The sequence below is a fragment of the Panicum virgatum genome, chromosome 6K (genome assembly GCF_016808335.1).
Source record: "Panicum virgatum strain AP13 chromosome 6K, P.virgatum_v5, whole genome shotgun sequence".
In the NCBI taxonomy this organism is placed as follows: Eukaryota; Viridiplantae; Streptophyta; class Magnoliopsida; order Poales; family Poaceae; genus Panicum; species Panicum virgatum.
Genome location: NC_053141.1, coordinates 12,638,580 through 12,655,808, shown reverse-complemented (window position 1 = coordinate 12,655,808; position 17,229 = coordinate 12,638,580). Strand labels below are relative to the sequence as shown.

Sequence of the window (17,229 nt, the reverse complement as noted above, 5' to 3'; positions counted from 1 at the left end):
ACTATCGGAAAATGAGGATGTCGAAACCAAAGTTTTGCCCTTGGTGGTTTTAAAGATGGTTTTGTATTTTCTCAAAAATAAAAAAAAAATCTATTTAGATCTAAAAAATATTCATTTCAAATAAAAAAACTAGTACCATCATTTTTCTAAAAATATAGCCTAGCTGTCGTTTCTCTATTTGAATCCTTTTTATTTTAAAAATAATAGGTATAAATATAAACAAATAAATAGGAAAAAAAATTAAAATATTGGATCTGAATACTATTAGAGTGTTGATAAATAGGTTACATTTTTAGAAAAATACCGACGCTCGACTTTTTAGTTTAAATTGAAATATTTTTAATTTTCACAACATGGAAAAGTACCTTGGAAACCACCTAAAGAGTCAAATTTGTTCGATTTCGACTTCCGTTATCCGATTTTGTAAGGTCGAAAATTAGATTTTTATGATAATTATAAACCAATCCTTTAATTAAGAACCTTAGTTTTTTCCTAGAGGAATTAAGAACCTTATTAGTTTTTTTAGATTACACAGACCACATCGCTGTAGATGGAAATGTCGCCTACCACTGAATACATAAATGCCGTTAAATCTTAAAATATTCACTTTCATATGAAGTCGAACATAGAACCTAAAATGCTATCGAGAGGCATCAGACCACGGGACCGTATTAGAGTTTTCAAAATACAGGACCTTATTAGTTTTTTTTAGTGGGGGACCTTATTAGCTAGAAACTTAGAATTGATCCTGGCTGGCCCAACCGCCAAAAATATATTGGAAGCCCACGGCACGGGCTGCAAGGCCCAGGCCCATCTGGCTCACGTGGTTGCCGTTGGCTCCTCGTGACCTAGACCTAGACCTAGACCTAGCCAAGGCGGCGGGAATGGCGCTACCACGCACGAGAGGAAGCCCAAGCGGCCGAGCCAACGACCGCCGCCGAGGCTGGAGGCGGCCGTTTGGTAGCCTGTGGCCACAAGCTGGCCAGGATCAAGGTACGTCGTCGTCTTCCCCCTAATTGTCAGACCCCCGTCTCGATCCTACTCTGAACAAATTGCAAACCGGATAAGTTGTGTTGTGTTGTAGCATAACTAATTTGTAGCATTTTGTTTTCTGTTCTGCGTGATGATGAGATCTGGAATTCTGGATTCCTGATTCCGAAAATCCATGGTTTCTTTCCAATTTCGATAGTAGTGTAGGTAGGACGAGAATAGGGGGGAAAACAGCTGCACCTGTTGATTGCATTGCATTCGGTGTCAGTATGTCACGAAACATATTGCGTATAGCTCGTCGATCTTCCTATCAAATTTCAAGGTTATTACTTATTAGTCCATGACACCATGTCTATATAACTCCTGATCCGACAGCTAGCTGCAACCTGCAAGTGACGCCCTGCAACCTATTCATAGTAGTCGAGTATATATGGCACTGCACCACTGCTCTTTGGTCGACTATATGAACTTGCAGGCAGCCATCAAGTGCGCCTAAGGAACCAACTGGTGCTGTTACTTTGCTCTCCCGTTGTCCTGGAGAAGCCACTGCAAAGCCATGATTCCAGGCAATATAATGGCTCTTGTCATCAGAGATTGTTGTCACGATCGTCAAGGCATGCAAGGAATGTATAGATGCTGCAGTAGCTTTTGTGCTGGGGCAGCACTCTAGCTTTGTGCCCACCCAACAGACTAATATGCATGGTTCTGTTTCCCTTTTGGTGGATATTTTATCATTAATGATATCGTACTAAGATGATCCTTTGCAACTGCAACGAAGGAAGAGAAAAGGTTATAAAGAATACGATTCCTTGGAAGGCCTTGGTCACCAACTCAACTGATGCCTGATTGTCAGGCCACCGACGCCGTCTAGTCTATTTATTCCCTCGATCTGACACCTTGCTTTGCTCACCATCACTGACTGCTCCTCCGTATGCACAACCGCTGGCACGGGCTATTTTCTAGCAGGCCAGCAGTGGCAGCGAAGTAATTTCGGTTTGCATAATTTTCGTGATCGAATTCTCCTCGCTTCTTTCCACTTGGGTGAGCACCGGCAATGCTTAAGTTTAATTTGTTTCTGTTCTGTTCCTTGCCAAATTTATTTGATCGTTTTCTCTTCTTGCATGCAGCATTCCTTTCTCAATCGAGTGTCTTTTTTTTCTTCAAAAGGCCAGATTCCCGGCTTTAATTAATAAGAAGAGATAGCAATACAGGCGCCAGAGGCACCACAGTTTTACCTGATCCGATTAGAAATCGTTTCAGGCTGGGGCATCGGAATAGCCCCACAACAAAGAAGAAAAACAAACAGAGACTACTCGCTAGGAGGTCTATCGACTAGAAAAACCAGGCGTCTAGCACCCGCCGCGGTCCAGCGCCTTGAAGTATCTTGGTTTTCTTCAACAATCCCGCTTGGTATCTTCACTTCAGCAATGAAAACTCTTCGATTCCTTCCACACCCGATTGACCAGGCCACTAGAAATGCCAGGGAGCGAGCGGTTGTAGCTTCAGGCATAACAGAAAGCGAAGGAGCAAACACCAACAGTACCGAAATATGGCTCCTTCATGCGTCCAACACAGTTCCAGGACTACAACACAGTGAAGCGACAGAAACAACCAACCCTTGCGCTTGCCAAACTACAGCTGAAGAGATCAGCATTTGAAAATGAGCAGGACACCTGACGAACCATGTAAGCAGAGACATCTAAACTGCTTCAACCTCCTCGGCTCCCGCTTCCGCTGCGAGAGCAGCAGATGCCGCCATCACTGCGCCGCTGGCTATACGGGTAACAGCGTTCAGAGCTGCCATTGTCTTTCTCGGGAGGGGACGCTGATACATCCGCTCATACTTCTCCACTGCCTCGTCACCAATGGCTTCCTCCTGCCCAACCAAGTCAAGTTGCCTGATCAGACGATGTGTTGCCCTTCTGGAGACCGGGACAGAAGAGGGCCTCGCAAGCAACCTGCTGCTCTGCCGGCGAGGTGGTGGCGCTGCAGAGCAGCAGTCTTGGGGCCACGGTGGCATGGAGGCTGCCGCCATCAACGCGGCCCTGTGGGTGGTAGGCAAGGCGCTGGCCCCCGTCAAGGACGGCGTGCTGGAGGCGTGGGCGGCCACCACCGGGCTCGCTCCCAACATCCGTGAGCTCAAGCTGGAGCTGCTTGCCGTGAAGGGGACGCTAGACAGCGCCCGTGACAGGGAGCCCTGGAGCCCGACGCTGGGGATGCTTCTGCACGAGCTCTGTCAGCTGGCGTACGGCGCCGACGACGTGCTTGACGAGCTCGACTACTTCCGCATCCAGGAGGAGCTACCATACCGCCGACACGCATGGTCGTGGATGCGTCCACAGCCTCGTCCGCGGTGCTTGCTACACTACCAAAGCTGTCGGTAAAAGATTCTCATGCTGCTCCTTTCCATGTGTTCAAGATGATTCCCGATCTGGCGTGTCGGAAAAGGAACCACCAAAATTGAAGTTTGATAGGGTGCGGATCTCTGAAAGGATGAAGGATATCATAGATAAGCTCATGCCTGTATGTGCCAAGGTCTCCACTGTTCTTAATACAGAGCTACTAGCCTCCAACCCTACTACCCAACACAATGCCACGGGTCAACCTAGAACAACTACTCCATACATTATAGAGCCTACATTATATGGGAGGGACATCCATGGCGAATACTCTGAAAATAAGCTTACTGTGCTTCCTATTGTTGGCCCGGGGGGTATTGGGAAGACAACTTTCACACAACACTTATATCAAGAAGTTAAGAGCCATTTCGATGTCGTAGTTTGGCTATGTGTCTCTCAAAATTTTAATGCTGCTAGCTTGGCACAGGAGGCTGTAAAACAAATACCTAGAAGTAAAGATGAAAAGGAAAGTAGTTGTGACCAAGAGCTAATTGAGCAAAGATTAAAAGTTAAGCGGTTTTTGCTTGTGTTGGATGATGTGTGGACACACCATGAGGACGAGTGGAAAAAACTGCTAGCACCATTTAGGAAAGGGGAGGGAAAAGGCAATGTGGTTATAGTGACAACTCGAAGTCCTGAGGTTGCAAACATGGTTAAGACAATTGATTATCCTATAGAAATGGGTCGTTTGGAAGCTGCAGATTTTATGAAATTATTTGAGGCATGTGTATTTGGTGATAATCAACAGCCATGGAAAAGTCATCCTGAATTATTTGATGTTGGGAACAAAGTAGTGGGTAATTTGAAGGGCAACCCCCTTGCTGCAAAAACTGTTGGGAGATTACTCAGAAACAGTCTTTCTTTGGACCATTGGACAATAATTCTAAAAAGCAAAGAATGGGAGCTACAAACCAATGACAATGACATTATGCCAGCTCTAAAGCTTAGCTATGATAATCTTCCTTTTGATCTAAAGCAGTGTTTTTCATATTTTGCTTTGTTTCCTGAAGATTATGAATTTGGCAGTGAGGAGTTAATTCACTTGTGGATAGGACTAGGTATATTACATTCATCAGATCATAACAAAAGAATTGAAGATATTGGGCTGAGCTATTTAAATGACTTGGTTAATCATGGATTTCTTAAAAAGAATGAGAAAGATGATGGTCCTTACTATATTGTCCATGACCTACTACATGAGTTGGCAGTAAAGGTTTCATCATATGAATGCCTGAGCATACGTAGTTCCAACGTGTGGTCCGTACAAGTATCCCCATATGTACGCCACTTGTCTATCATTATAGAAAACACAGAGGTCAATGATAGAATTAATTTTGAAAATTGTAAGAAGGAAATGATTGCATTGGGTAAAAGGCTGAAAGTTGAAACCCTACGTACTCTAATGCTGTTTGGGGAACACCATGGCAGTTTTGAAAGGACTTTTTGTGATTTGTTAAGGGAAGCTAGAAACCTTCGCACAATTTATTTGTCTGAAGTGTCATATAATGTGGACAAGGATATGTTGTGCAACTTTTCAAAGCTTGTCCATCTTCGCTACCTAAGGATCAAGTCACTTTCGCATGATTGGGACCTTTTTTTGGAAAAAGGAAACTTTATTGATCTTAGACAATTACATCAAGATGATACAATCATACTAAGATCCAACCCGGCCTCTGCATAACTAGGATACACACAGCCTAAAGAGTAAAAGGAACAAAAGAGCGACATGACAAAAAATCATGCCGTAGCAAACTACAACATACAACTTCATCTTCAACTCCTTGCCTCCTTCATTACCATAGCAACACCTGGACTTCGAATAAGGCTCCCAAGACAACGCCACCAACGTGGAAACGGTACGCGCACGCACCGCCATTGCAGTGACCCAATCAATTAAGGTCAGATCATAGGTTTTCACCCGAAAGAGCAATTCTTCGGAATCCAAACAATACATTCAGCAAGGCCATTGCCAGGTACAACCAATTAAGGTCAGACCTTGGAATTTCTTCCTGTCCCCGAAGAATCGGTACCGAACAAGTACCACAGAGACAAAGTCACCTGGTGCTGCTCCCCCTTCTTGCCAAGCCAATGCTACCAAACAGACCAGACTTGGCCCACTTCAAACAGCCACGAACTCCAAGTCTAGCAAACCATCTGTAGCCTCGTCTGCCATGAATACCATGCTACAAAGTGGCCAATATAGGTACGTGCATAGTCCACCGGAACGAAGTGCAGATGGAATCCGTCTTCGGAGTAAGAGAATCCGCAGATTGAAGCCAAGATGACACGAGCCTCTAGAACTGCGTGGAAGACACAGGCGAAAAAAGAATGAAGATGTCGTCGCCAGAGGTAGTTGCGAAACCCGAAGCTAGCCTCTCCGTCGTCGAAGCCGGAGGCCCTCACGACGAGGAACCGCGGGAGTACAACTGGGCCGGAGATGACGAATCGCCACCGCGAAGCTGTCGCCGACCATGCTGTTCCCCCCTCTGCCAGCGCCGTTCCACGGGGATACAGCAACAACAAGGACGACCATGGGAGATCCGGGCAAGGGAACACCGGATCCGCCCCCCGCGAGGCCGGATCTGCAGCCCCGGCCACCAGCCTGTGCGTCCCCTCCACCAGCCGAAATCCCACGCTCCGAACCTCCACGAACTGGGAGGAAGAAAAAGGTCCCTACCGCCGCCTTCCTTACCCTCCGCCGGGCTTCCGGCGTCAAGCTCCGGCGGCGGTAGGTCTGGGAATGGTGGGGGAGGGCCTGGCGGCGGCGGGCTGTGCGCCACCCGAGCCGCCCTGGGAGGGCGACGCGGGGGCCTTTCGTGACGCAGTGTAATGTCTATAAACAGACTACTCGCATGATTGGGACCTGTGCTTACCTACTTCTTTGGTTAGACTTTATCATTTAGAGGTCCTAGATCTACAGAAATGGAAAGGTTCCTTAAGATTAACAGGACATATCAGCAACCTAGTAAAACTGCATCATTTTCTTGTCCCAGACTATTATGAGCATCCCCTTCATACTGATATATATGAGGTGGGAAAACTAGAGTTCCTTCAGGAGCTAAGGAAATTCAATGTGAGAAATGAAATTGGTTTTGAGCTAAGTCAACTCGGGAAGTTAACAGAGCTTGGAGGGTCACTTGAAATTTGTGATCTTGAAAAGGTGCAAACAAAAGAGGAAGCTGATGGATCAAACCTGATACACAAAAGCCGCTTACACAAACTGAAATTAGAATGGAATGTTAATCGGCCCAACAAGGATCCTACACGGGAAAAGGATGTTCTTGAAAGTCTTAGACCACATAGCAATCTTTGAAGTCTATGCATTAGAGGGCATGGAGGTATTAATTGTCCGACATGGCTAGGTGCAAACCTCTGTCTTAAAAATTTGGAATCTCTTGAGCTTGATAGTGTCTCTTGGATAGATCTTCCACCGTTGGGGGATATGTTTTTGGTTGATGAGTCTGGTGAAGAGCATCTGTGTTGTACACAAAGTCAAATCTTTCAGAACTTGAAATTTCTAAAACTTACGAGGATACAAAGATTAAGAAAGTGGGTTGTGAGCTGCCCGCACTCTGTGAGCTACCAAAATCTGAAATGGCTAGAACTGAGTAATACAAGAAACATGGAAAGCGGCTGTGTTGGAAATGGAGCTTGCTATTTCTTCAATCATTTAAAGGTTCTCATCATTCATGATTCCCCTGAACTGTTTGAGGTGCCATTTTTTCATCCTTCTTGCTGTGAACAAGATGCGCCCATGGCTTGGTTTCCCAGACTAGAGAGTCTTACTATTACACATTGTCCAAAACTTTTGTCCTTGCCTCCTATTCCTTGGACTAGTGGTCCATGTTATGTTGATATAGAAAATGCAGGTTCAGTTTTTAAGAAGCTAGTGTACGAAAATAATGGACCTGAGGTGAGGTTGCAAATTGTGGGCAATGGTGTTTCAGATAGCACATTCTGGAAGGTGTTGGATTTTAATCACCTAATCGAACTAAAAGAACTGAAAGTGCATAGCTGCCCTCCTCTACCTTTGGATCAGCTCATGATGCTATCATCCCTGAAGGAACTGCTGATAGCGGAGGGTGACAATTTTTGGCCAGTAGGTGAGAGCCATGTCAGATACCAGTTCCCAGTTGAATCATTGGATGTATACTCCCATGGTGGCAGTGGGAAGGAGCTGACAAGGCTATTGTCTTGCTTCCCCAAGCTCTCGAAACTACAAATATATTCTTGTCGGAAGCTGACAGGGCTGGGTGTGATGGAGCAAAATGGTGCAGCAACACCCATGACATCACCACCATCTTTGGATGAGAAGGCGGTCCTGGCAGTGGCAGAGAATGGACAGCAGCTGCAGCGAAGAGCAGAAAGGGATGAGGTGGAACTCTCGACGACGGACGTGGAAGGACTAGTGCTCTTGCCCCCACAACTGGAGGTGCTGGCAATCTCTGATTGCCCAGGGCTGAGGCTCCATCCCAATTCACTACATGTTACAGACAACACGGTAGGGGAAGCTGGAGGAAGGGCTCCAAGGTCTGCACTCCCTCCGTGAGTTTTACATGAACTCATGCCCCGAGTTCCTCTCCTTATATTCATCATCCTCCTCTACTTGTTTTCCCTTCCCGACCTCCCTACAAAATCTCACTCTTGGTGGCCTGGAGACTGATCTAGTGCCTCTCTTAAACCTCACCTCCCTCCACAAATTATCCATCTTGGGGCGTGGGGTTTTAAGAGCTGAAAAAATCAGCTTGTGGCCTCTCCTCACCCAAGGTTGCCTTACCCAGCTATCACTCTGGAATACACCGAATTGCTTCCTTGGCCCTTACTCTGAGATCTCCGGGTCGCATCAGCATGGACTTCCATCAAAACTGGGCTATCTCATGACAGATGACATCGCGGGAGTCCTTGCTACGCCCACCTGCAGCCTCCTCTCTTCCTCCCTCACCAGACTAGAATTTTCATTTGATCGCGAGGTGGAGCGCTTTACCGAGCAAGAGAAGGCTCTTCAGCTCCTCACCTCCCTCCAGCACCTCGAATTTTTCAGATGCGACAAGCTGCAGTGCCTACCTACTGGGCTACACATGCTCCCTAACCTCAAGATACTACGGATTTCTTATTGTGAGAGCATCCGTTCGCTGCCTAAAGATGGACTCCCAAGTTCATTGCAAGAATTGGAGATCCAACAATGTCCTGCCATGAAGTCGCTGCCCAAGGAGGCACTCCCAAGCTCACTGCAAGAACTAAAAATCTCATCCTGTCCAGCCATCCTCCAGTCACTGCACAGGGACGGTATTCCAAACTCACTGCGATTATTGGACGTCAGTGACCACGAGTTGAAGGACCGAATGCGGTTCCGCAGGTTAAAAGGAACCATTCCAATATTGAGAACCTGAAGGTACCAAACACCCTCCTGCTATTTTCTGCTCATCCCTAGTTCCTATGTTCCAGTTTTTCCCATAACTTATTCAACCTCACAAACATCAAATCAATTGAATTTTCACTTTTTTGCTAAAATTTTTGCTGTATATGAGTAATCCACTTTTATATTAACCTATACAATGCAGGGTTCTTCTTGGAATTGCACATTCTTCTGGTGTCACAGGATTCGTTCTGTATCCATCAATGGTTGAGTTGGCAGGCATGTACCCTTCCACCGCGTACATAAAACGGGTTCTTATATGCAAAATATCCCCTTGCATATAGTCATTGACACTACTTTGAGCTCCAATCCTAGTCAGATCTGCAGTTCTAATTCTTTAGTAAGGAGTTCTGACATTTTAGTATTTAGCTGAATATAACCAGAGTTAAAAGCTACCTTTTCAGTAGAAATCTGGAAAATGGTGTGAGGTAAAAGGTTATGCTGAGTGTTTTTATCCTACAAACTGCAGGATTGTTCTGATGCCTCCTAGGTCTGTGGAGACATCTCTCCTGCCTACGTGGAGTCAAACCTAGCTTGGAGATCATGGCTCATGAAGACATTTGCTCGACTCCCAACTGATGAAGACACGCCCTGATTCCCAACTAATCCTGGCACCTAGCTCTTGAAATCATGACCCATGAGATCCGGGGGAATTGTGAGTTGTGAACTTGTGACTAGCTCCAGAGGAAGGACACAGGGCCTAGCTACTGTGGACCCGTATATAGCGGACCTGAAAAATAGAGAAAACAAATGACCATGATGCTGCGTATTCCTACATGTAATCCTCACTGGGTACTCAGTTGATCCACCATAATACGATACATTCAAAAGGACGACCCCTCAGAAGCTTATCTAGGGGGCGTCGCCTGGACGTAAGGTGTCTTTTGGCCCTGAACCGTATAAATCCTGTCTCGCAATCTCTCGCTCCTGGTGTCCTTTGCTATACATTTTCATTGCACCCTGACGTGTCTCGACTATCTACGTTTAGTCATATATATGAAAAAAGTTCCTACATAGAAAAAAGTTCAATTTAGTCTGAAAAAACTCCCTAAATTATAATTCGATTCAATTTACCCTCTAAATTATGCAATTTAGTTCATTTTACCCCATAATACAATTTGTTTTTTTTGTTCCTTCATACACAAGTTGAATTTTAATTTCAAATTTTGCTGGATAGTAGTGGACAGCACAATGCATATTAAAAAATTTTGTTATAATTTTTTACCATTAGTTTTCATATAATTTTGAACTCCAACGTGTAGTTTATTGTTAAATATCCTGACCTATAAAAATAATGATAAAATTTTTTCTAACATGTGTTATGATATATACTACCATCTTGTAGAATTTTAACTTAAAACTCCACCTATGTATGGAGAAATGAGAAGGACAAATTGTATTAGGGGGGTAATTGAACCAAAAGGCATAGTTTAGGGGGCAAATGGAACCAAATAATAATTTAGGGAGTTAACTTAAAACTCCACCTATCGTAGTTGGTTATTCCATCTATACACCGACCTTTCTTCCTATGCTCTTATTAGTTCCGGTATATACTATGCAAATATGCAATGGTTGAAACATATGTAACTTCGAACCAGGAACCTTAAGATAACCTACAGATTCAATCCCTCTATTCTTATTACTATTTCAAATAAGTTCACTCTATTTTACTTTTCTTGCCGTGGAGTTAGCTCGTATCTGCAACTAGGCCAAAAACACATTACATGTCAGGTGCATATTCAACTCACAGAAGACTGGAGGTCTGCTTGGTTACAGCGCTCTTTTTTTTCTCGAATACGCAGGAGAGCTGCGCATCTTTGTATTAAGGAGAAGAAATAGTCCAATTACAAAACACCCCACCCCACCTTGGACTAGAATGGGGATGCTGAGCAAAACCAATCATACATTCAATTGGCACAGCACTACAAAGAAAAAAGTTTCATCTGCAGTGCCCATCATAAACAGTGAGAATAAACACAGATAAACAGAGGGGGCTAACACCGAACAAGACCATCAATAAATACCATAGATATCTGATCATCACTAGGTTTTTTTCCTCAGCAGTATAACCTTTCAATATAACATGGTACAATCAGGGAGTATGCATGCAATGCTACCACTCCACACGCTGTTAAGTAATAACACAAGTATACAACAGAGTTTGCTGAAGGTGTTCGGCTACAAACATATATATCCCCTCCAAGTCCAGGGATAACAATAAAAAAAGAATCATGTATGAACTTTTCATGTCAAGTGAGTGTTCCTAAAAGGGCCATAGCAGAAGAATGTGACAGCTCTCTTTTCCCCCCTAATTTAGTTCCACCAGCCAATCATCACCGTCGAATGGCTGCCAAACTATCGCTATGACCTGTCTATAGCCAATTATCTGTTCCAGTCTCTGCTGTAGAATAACATCAATACAGGGTGGCCACATCAATTTCCTCGGTCGCAAAAATATACTCTCCTTATGCAGAACTAGTCTCCAGAAACAAATTTCTTTTGTGTGTAGTATCTGTCTTCACTAGCCTTCTTTTTCAAGTTCCTTTTCTGTTTATAAAAACCCCAGTAACAATGTTTAGCACAGGTAAAAAGGGATCAGACAGAACTATGACCTTTGAGCCTGTAACGTCATGTACCTTGTAAGCTTCATGATTGTCAACTATTCTTGTCGCTACCGATACTGATGTAATAGATTTCGGGCTCATGATTGTCTTAAAAATACCCATGCTCTTTGGAACAGCATAAGGATCAATTTCACCCTGCAGAGAAAACCATCAGTTTCAAGATCAAGGTAAGTTTGTCTGACATCAGTTCATTAAGTACTTACAGCTGAATTGCCCTCGGTTACAGTCCCATGCACAACCAATGAAATGTTAAACGTGGTGATCTGCACAAGGATATAAAATCAAATTTTGAGGGTATACTAATACATTGTTAAAGATAATCATGTCACAATCACAGCATGCTCACCACATGATATTTCAAGCAAGAAAAAGTAATATAGGAATGAAGTCATGGACACACACATACCATGTCCTTCGAAACTTCCCATGGTGCGCCAATAATGACTTCATCAACATAGCGGCAGGCAAGCACACTAAGAGTACGCTCATGAAGATGCATGATAGGACGATATCCTCTTCTATCCCTAAACAAATGGTTCTTATCAGATTGCTATTTGGTTTTATAACCACAAGCTTTTTTGACAGGATCATTCTGATATATAACTACTATTTTGTTTGTTAAATCTGAAGTAAAGAAATGGAATAAAACCTGATAGACTGGTCATCATGGATACCCACAAGAAGAAAGTCACCAAGTTGTCTAGCACTTCTGAGGATCTGCATTAAACAGAAGGTAAAATATTAATACTTTAATTGCATATGAGCCAAACTAGTCAAAAACCTTGTGGTTACAGTAAAATGATCTGCATGAGGATAAGAAATGATACCTCAACATGGCCAGCGTGGAAAAGATCGAATGCACCATCTATATACACAACACGAGCACCTGGCGAAGGAGCCTGAGTGCATATGAGCATGTTGTTCAATAAATGCAACACAATGGAAATATGATGAAGACTTAAATCATAGGAATAATTTGAAAACCCACAAACTACTAAACACTAGGTTGTCAGAAAATCATTGAAAAACAAGATTAAAAAGGTAGGAATATCAATCACTCATGATCAAGATTGAAAAGTTACACTAGTTAGATCAGCTGAGAATGATATATCAGGCCACTTTCTGTAAATACCCTAAAAGGTTTATCAAACTAAGGACACTAAAATGTTCTTGGCCTTTCCTTAATAAAAGGCTGGGGTGGATGTGGCCTCCATTCCGTATAAAAGGTCAGACATGGAACAGTAAGACTAGCAAGCAACCTAAAGAGCTCATACCTGCCCATTTGAGAACTGCATGATTCGACGAGAAGTTGGAAGAAAATGAGATAGATGACTCTTCACTTCATCATTTGGTTCTGCTCCAGCCTTCTCATCAACAGCAACATTAAAATCAGTGTCAGCATCTTTCTGCTTGAATGTTAGCAATATCCTCCCTGTGTACAGTGTGATATTTCTGTGTAAGATCACAGTTGACAATAAAGACGACATTTTGAACAAGAAATACAACATTTGTAAATTGAATCACATGCTTAATAGTAAACAACATATTCAGGGGGATGTATGATCCAAAACAACAGTAGGGCCACTGAACCTTACCAACTATATCAGTGCTTGAGACACCTTCTGTTCGCTTGATTTGCTTGTAACGCCCGACCTTCTTTGCTAACGCATATGCATCAGTGCCATCAGGTAGAAGACAAGGATCATCACCGTGAATAATGTAATCAATGCTGTATTTGTTGAAGAGGGTATTCATGAACTCTTCCGTGATCTCATAGGGCGCATTGGGAATGACCTCATCGACCCACTTCAGGCCACTAACAAGAGTCAACCTAGAAAGAGAAAATAAACACAGTTAATAGAACCCATCGTTCCAGATTTCAATTAATGATGAAATCTGGCAGCGATCATCAGAAATTCATACATAAGAGCATACAAAAAAAAGATGCTCTACACTTTTCAGTCACTTTGACATTACTAATTACGGACAATATTTTCAGGGAAAAATTAATACTTTTCACAGAACAGAAGAATTAAACTGCCGTACCTCTCTTCCATAGAAAGGACAGGCGGGCCCTTATTTGCGACGATCTCCTCATCACTGACAACCCCAACTACCAGCTGATCTCCCAACAGTTTGGCCTGTCGCAACGCATTTGCATGACCATAGTGCATGAGGTCAAAGCATCCATCCATGTACACTCTCACAGGCCTTTTGCGTTCCCTCTTCTTCGGAACTTGTCCTAGATATGGCCAGAAATACGGAGCAAATGGAGCACCGATCCCACCAAAGTAGCCCGTGGATAGCATAAGAATGGCAACAGTGATCATAACTCCCCCAATTCCAAACAACTGGGAATAGTATCCACTATTCCAGAGCCCCTGGTGACTCTCGAACGCTAGCAAACCCATCATCATCTTCAAGGTGGATTCTTCTGTCAAAAAAAAAAGAATAGAAAACCAGAATGAGACTCCAAAGTTAATGGATTATTCTGACAAGTGGCAAACATATATGCAGCAAGGTAGTACAAATGCGTCATTTTCCAATATTTGGAGAAGCCAGTAGAATTTGCAGCTGATTTGTTGGGATTCTTTAAAACAAGAAAGTGACTCAAAAAAGAAAGGAGAAAAGCGTGGCTTTCCGACTACTTAATTAAGATGGTTGGAAGGACCTCAAGACGTTTAACCAGAAGAAACAGATGTATACGCTAAACGTGCTTACCGATCACGTCACGTTGACCAAATCGTAACCACCGGATATTTTAGAAAGCCACAGGTTTGGGCAGAGGGAAGATCACGGAGAATTTAGAAGGAAAAAAAAAAGAAAAGAGACTCAAATTGCTTTTACAAGAAGCCACGTAACGACGAGATGCGGAGCTCTAGAAAACATGACAATTGCATGACTAACAGCTCTGCCTTCTTTCTCATCAAGAAATACATGCTCAGAAGAAAACCCACGCTAACTTTGAATAAAGCTCATCATATGCTGTTCTAATTCCAATAGTAGCAGTAAAAAAGTTACAAATTAATTTGTGCTCCGGTATCTTATCATCACTCATCAGCAATCAAACGAGCGAACATGCCCGACAAGGAATCAGATTCCCATCGGAACTACCACGCCTCGAGTTCAACATTGCAGCCAATCCGTCTCAAAAAAAAAAAGAATTGCAGCCAACTAAGCAGGCAGGTAGAATTTATAGAGATTCGGCGTTCCAGTAGGCTCACGAGCACGGGAGGAAGGTTGGAGACAGCAAAAGCGTCTCCCACCCACCCGGAATCCCCATTACAGCGCCGCAAAGAAAGAAGCGCCAAATGCAATCGGCCACCCGGCCGCCCGTGATCCCAATTCCAGCGGAACACGAACTACCAGCCCCAAATCACATCGAAACGAACGGAACAAAAATAAACGTTTCTTTTCCTTGAACGATAAGCTGGCTTGGGGATCGAAGGGGATCGCGACCATCATAACGAAAAGAAGATATAAAAAAACAGAGACTTTTCCACACCGCATTTCAACCTGAAGAACGAGGGAGGCAAGCAGCAGCGGGGGAGGAAGAAAACGCACCGAGATCGGGCGGGCGAGCGAGCGGGCAGCGGCGGCACCGGCCGGCGGGCGGCGAGCGCGGATCTCGCGTCAGAACCCGGGGCTGGCGCGAGATCTGCCGCGAGAGGCGGCGAGGCTCCCCTCCCTCTCGGCGCGCGCTTCGGTTCTCACTGCCTTCTTGGTTTGGGAGGAGAGGGAGAGGACGAGGAGGAAGGGGAGGCCGGAGGGAGGAGGGGGAGGGAGAGCTCTGGCGCTCGCCGTCTCGCCTCCGTCTTCTCGTGTGGCCTCACCAATTGGGGGGGAGACGCTGGTGGAAGCGTGGGCGCCTTCACGTCCACCAAACTGCCCGGGCCCACACGGCAGGAAGTACTACTGCAGGTTTCGCACCTGGGACCTTGACGAAAAGTAAAATACTGCATAGGTACGGCGCGGTTTGCAACCCCGGTGATCTTCCTTCGCGACAAAGGAAGTGAGGGAGACCGTCGCTTTCGATAATATACTATGTGCTTGTTCCATGGCACCGGATGGCCGAGCTTGGCTACGTTTCCAACCACTAGACATGATCCTAGTTTCTAGAAAGCAAGGCCTGCCAGTTCTAGGCTCGTCTTCTCCATATGAGCAATGATATACTCTCCAAGTCTCCAATCAAACGTGTTTTATATTTGTAGCTTTTTATTTTACCTTGATCGGAATTTTGCTTTTGGATTGGGATTGTATGTAAAATCTCGTGAAATTCGTGTAGGTTGAGTACTTATATTTGCAAATAAATTATTTCTAAAGTTGTTATGAACAAAGTTGAGTTTTCACTGAATAAAATAAAAAAGAAAAGTACGATCGAGTAGAGTATCTTGCTTCTTAATCTATTCTAGCAATTTGATCCATTCCAAATTATAATTGTTTAACTTTTTTAACTTCAAATTTGACAACTCGTTTTATTTAAAAAATTTACGCAGATATAAGCAGATTTAAGCTATCTTGAAGAACTTTTATTAATAAAACAAGACATAACAAAAAAAATATTTTGCATAAATTTTTAATAAGATAAATAAAATTTAGAGTCGAAAAAGTCAAACAAATTATAATCGAAACAGAAAAAATACTAGTCAGACACACCATGTATGCACTTGAGCAACGACCTATCAGACGAGCATGAAAACAGTATCAACGCGGATCATCCAAACATACGTTAGCGTCATGTGGTGGTTTTACTTTTTCCCCCCTCGACGATAGCACTCTAAATATGCGCTCGATGATTTTTTTTTTGCAAGGATGATACACATTTTCTAGATTAAATGAAGTGTTGAAAAGTATGGACACAAGCTTTTCAAAAAGGATAAAGTCCATTTTTGGCCATCGAACTATCGTCTGAGTCCGGATTTGGCAATCGAACTCCAAAACCGGACACCCGCGGCCATCGAACTGTTAATACCAGACACGTGTGACCATGGACACCGATCCGCCCTGGTTTTAGCCTAGTCAGGCAGCCACGTCGGCACCCCTCGGCCAAGTCAGCACGGCTGACTCGGATCCCGCTCGACTGACTCGGATGGGGCGTATACATCGACCCCGGCCCCTCCTCGTCGGTTCGCTGTCCCTCAAAACTCCCCAAACGAAACCCTAGCGGCGGCGGCGGCGGCTGCACCTGCGCCTGCGGAGGCGGCGGCCGGCGAGGGCGGCGGCGACGAGGCTCCGGTGGCGGCATCTGCGGCCGCGGCGACGAGATTCCGGAGGCGGCGGCTGCAACGATAGCGGCGACGAGACTCAGGCCGAGGCGTCTGCGGCGGCGGAAAAGGTTTGATTCGTTCATGAAGTGATAGATGCAGAGCGAAATCCCGTGACTTTGGGGATTTGTCTTTGGGGATTTGTCTTTCTAGGGACTCGAATATTCAATTGTTTTCCATGTGATTTGCGAAGTTGCTTATTGTGTCCGGGGATTGATCCGTTTTTGTTTATTGCGCTCCGTACAGAACATCAAATAATGGACCCATTGGATAGTCTTGCAGTCAAATTTCATTACAATGGAGAATTTGTGAGGACTAGTAGGGCTCTGCATTATTGTGGTGGAGAAGAGGGGATGTCATACATTGAACGAGATAAAATCTCACTTCCTGAGATAATGGGGCACTTAAAAGACCACTGCAATGTTGAGTTAGGTGCTTTGGTACATTGGCTTTTCCCAGGAAAGGAACTAGTGAATGGGTTGCGTGCATTGATTGATGATAAATCATGCATTGAAATGGAAAATTGCATTGTGGAA

General features: G+C 44.3%; 1 protein-coding gene and 2 pseudogenes across 2 annotated transcripts; 2 read left to right on the top strand and 1 right to left on the bottom strand.

Moving 5' to 3' along the window:
• The first annotated feature begins 820 nt into the window (after positions 1-820).
• On the top strand, positions 821-5,708 carry LOC120711803 (annotated as a pseudogene).
• Positions 5,709-5,859: 151 nt separating this feature from the next.
• Positions 5,860-9,727, top strand: LOC120711804 (annotated as a pseudogene).
• A 1,073-nt stretch (positions 9,728-10,800) lies between these two features.
• Positions 10,801-15,303, bottom strand: LOC120711802 (ethanolamine-phosphate cytidylyltransferase-like). 2 transcript variants are annotated; one of them, XM_039997452.1, is made up of 10 exons: positions 14,994-15,303; positions 13,476-13,863; positions 13,025-13,260; positions 12,704-12,861; positions 12,257-12,328; positions 12,079-12,146; positions 11,836-11,953; positions 11,633-11,692; positions 11,442-11,564; positions 10,801-11,352 (listed from the first exon to the last, which is right to left on the bottom strand). In XM_039997452.1, exons 2-10 carry the CDS (start codon positions 13,844-13,846, stop codon positions 11,281-11,283), a joined length of 1,278 nt encoding a protein of 425 aa, XP_039853386.1. In that variant the 5' UTR covers positions 13,847-13,863; positions 14,994-15,303; the 3' UTR covers positions 10,801-11,280. The 2 variants fall into 2 exon arrangements, with proteins under 2 accessions (XP_039853386.1, XP_039853385.1); XM_039997451.1 differs by having other exon boundaries at positions 10,801-11,564; positions 14,994-15,255.
• Positions 15,304-17,229: the final 1,926 nt, after the last annotated feature.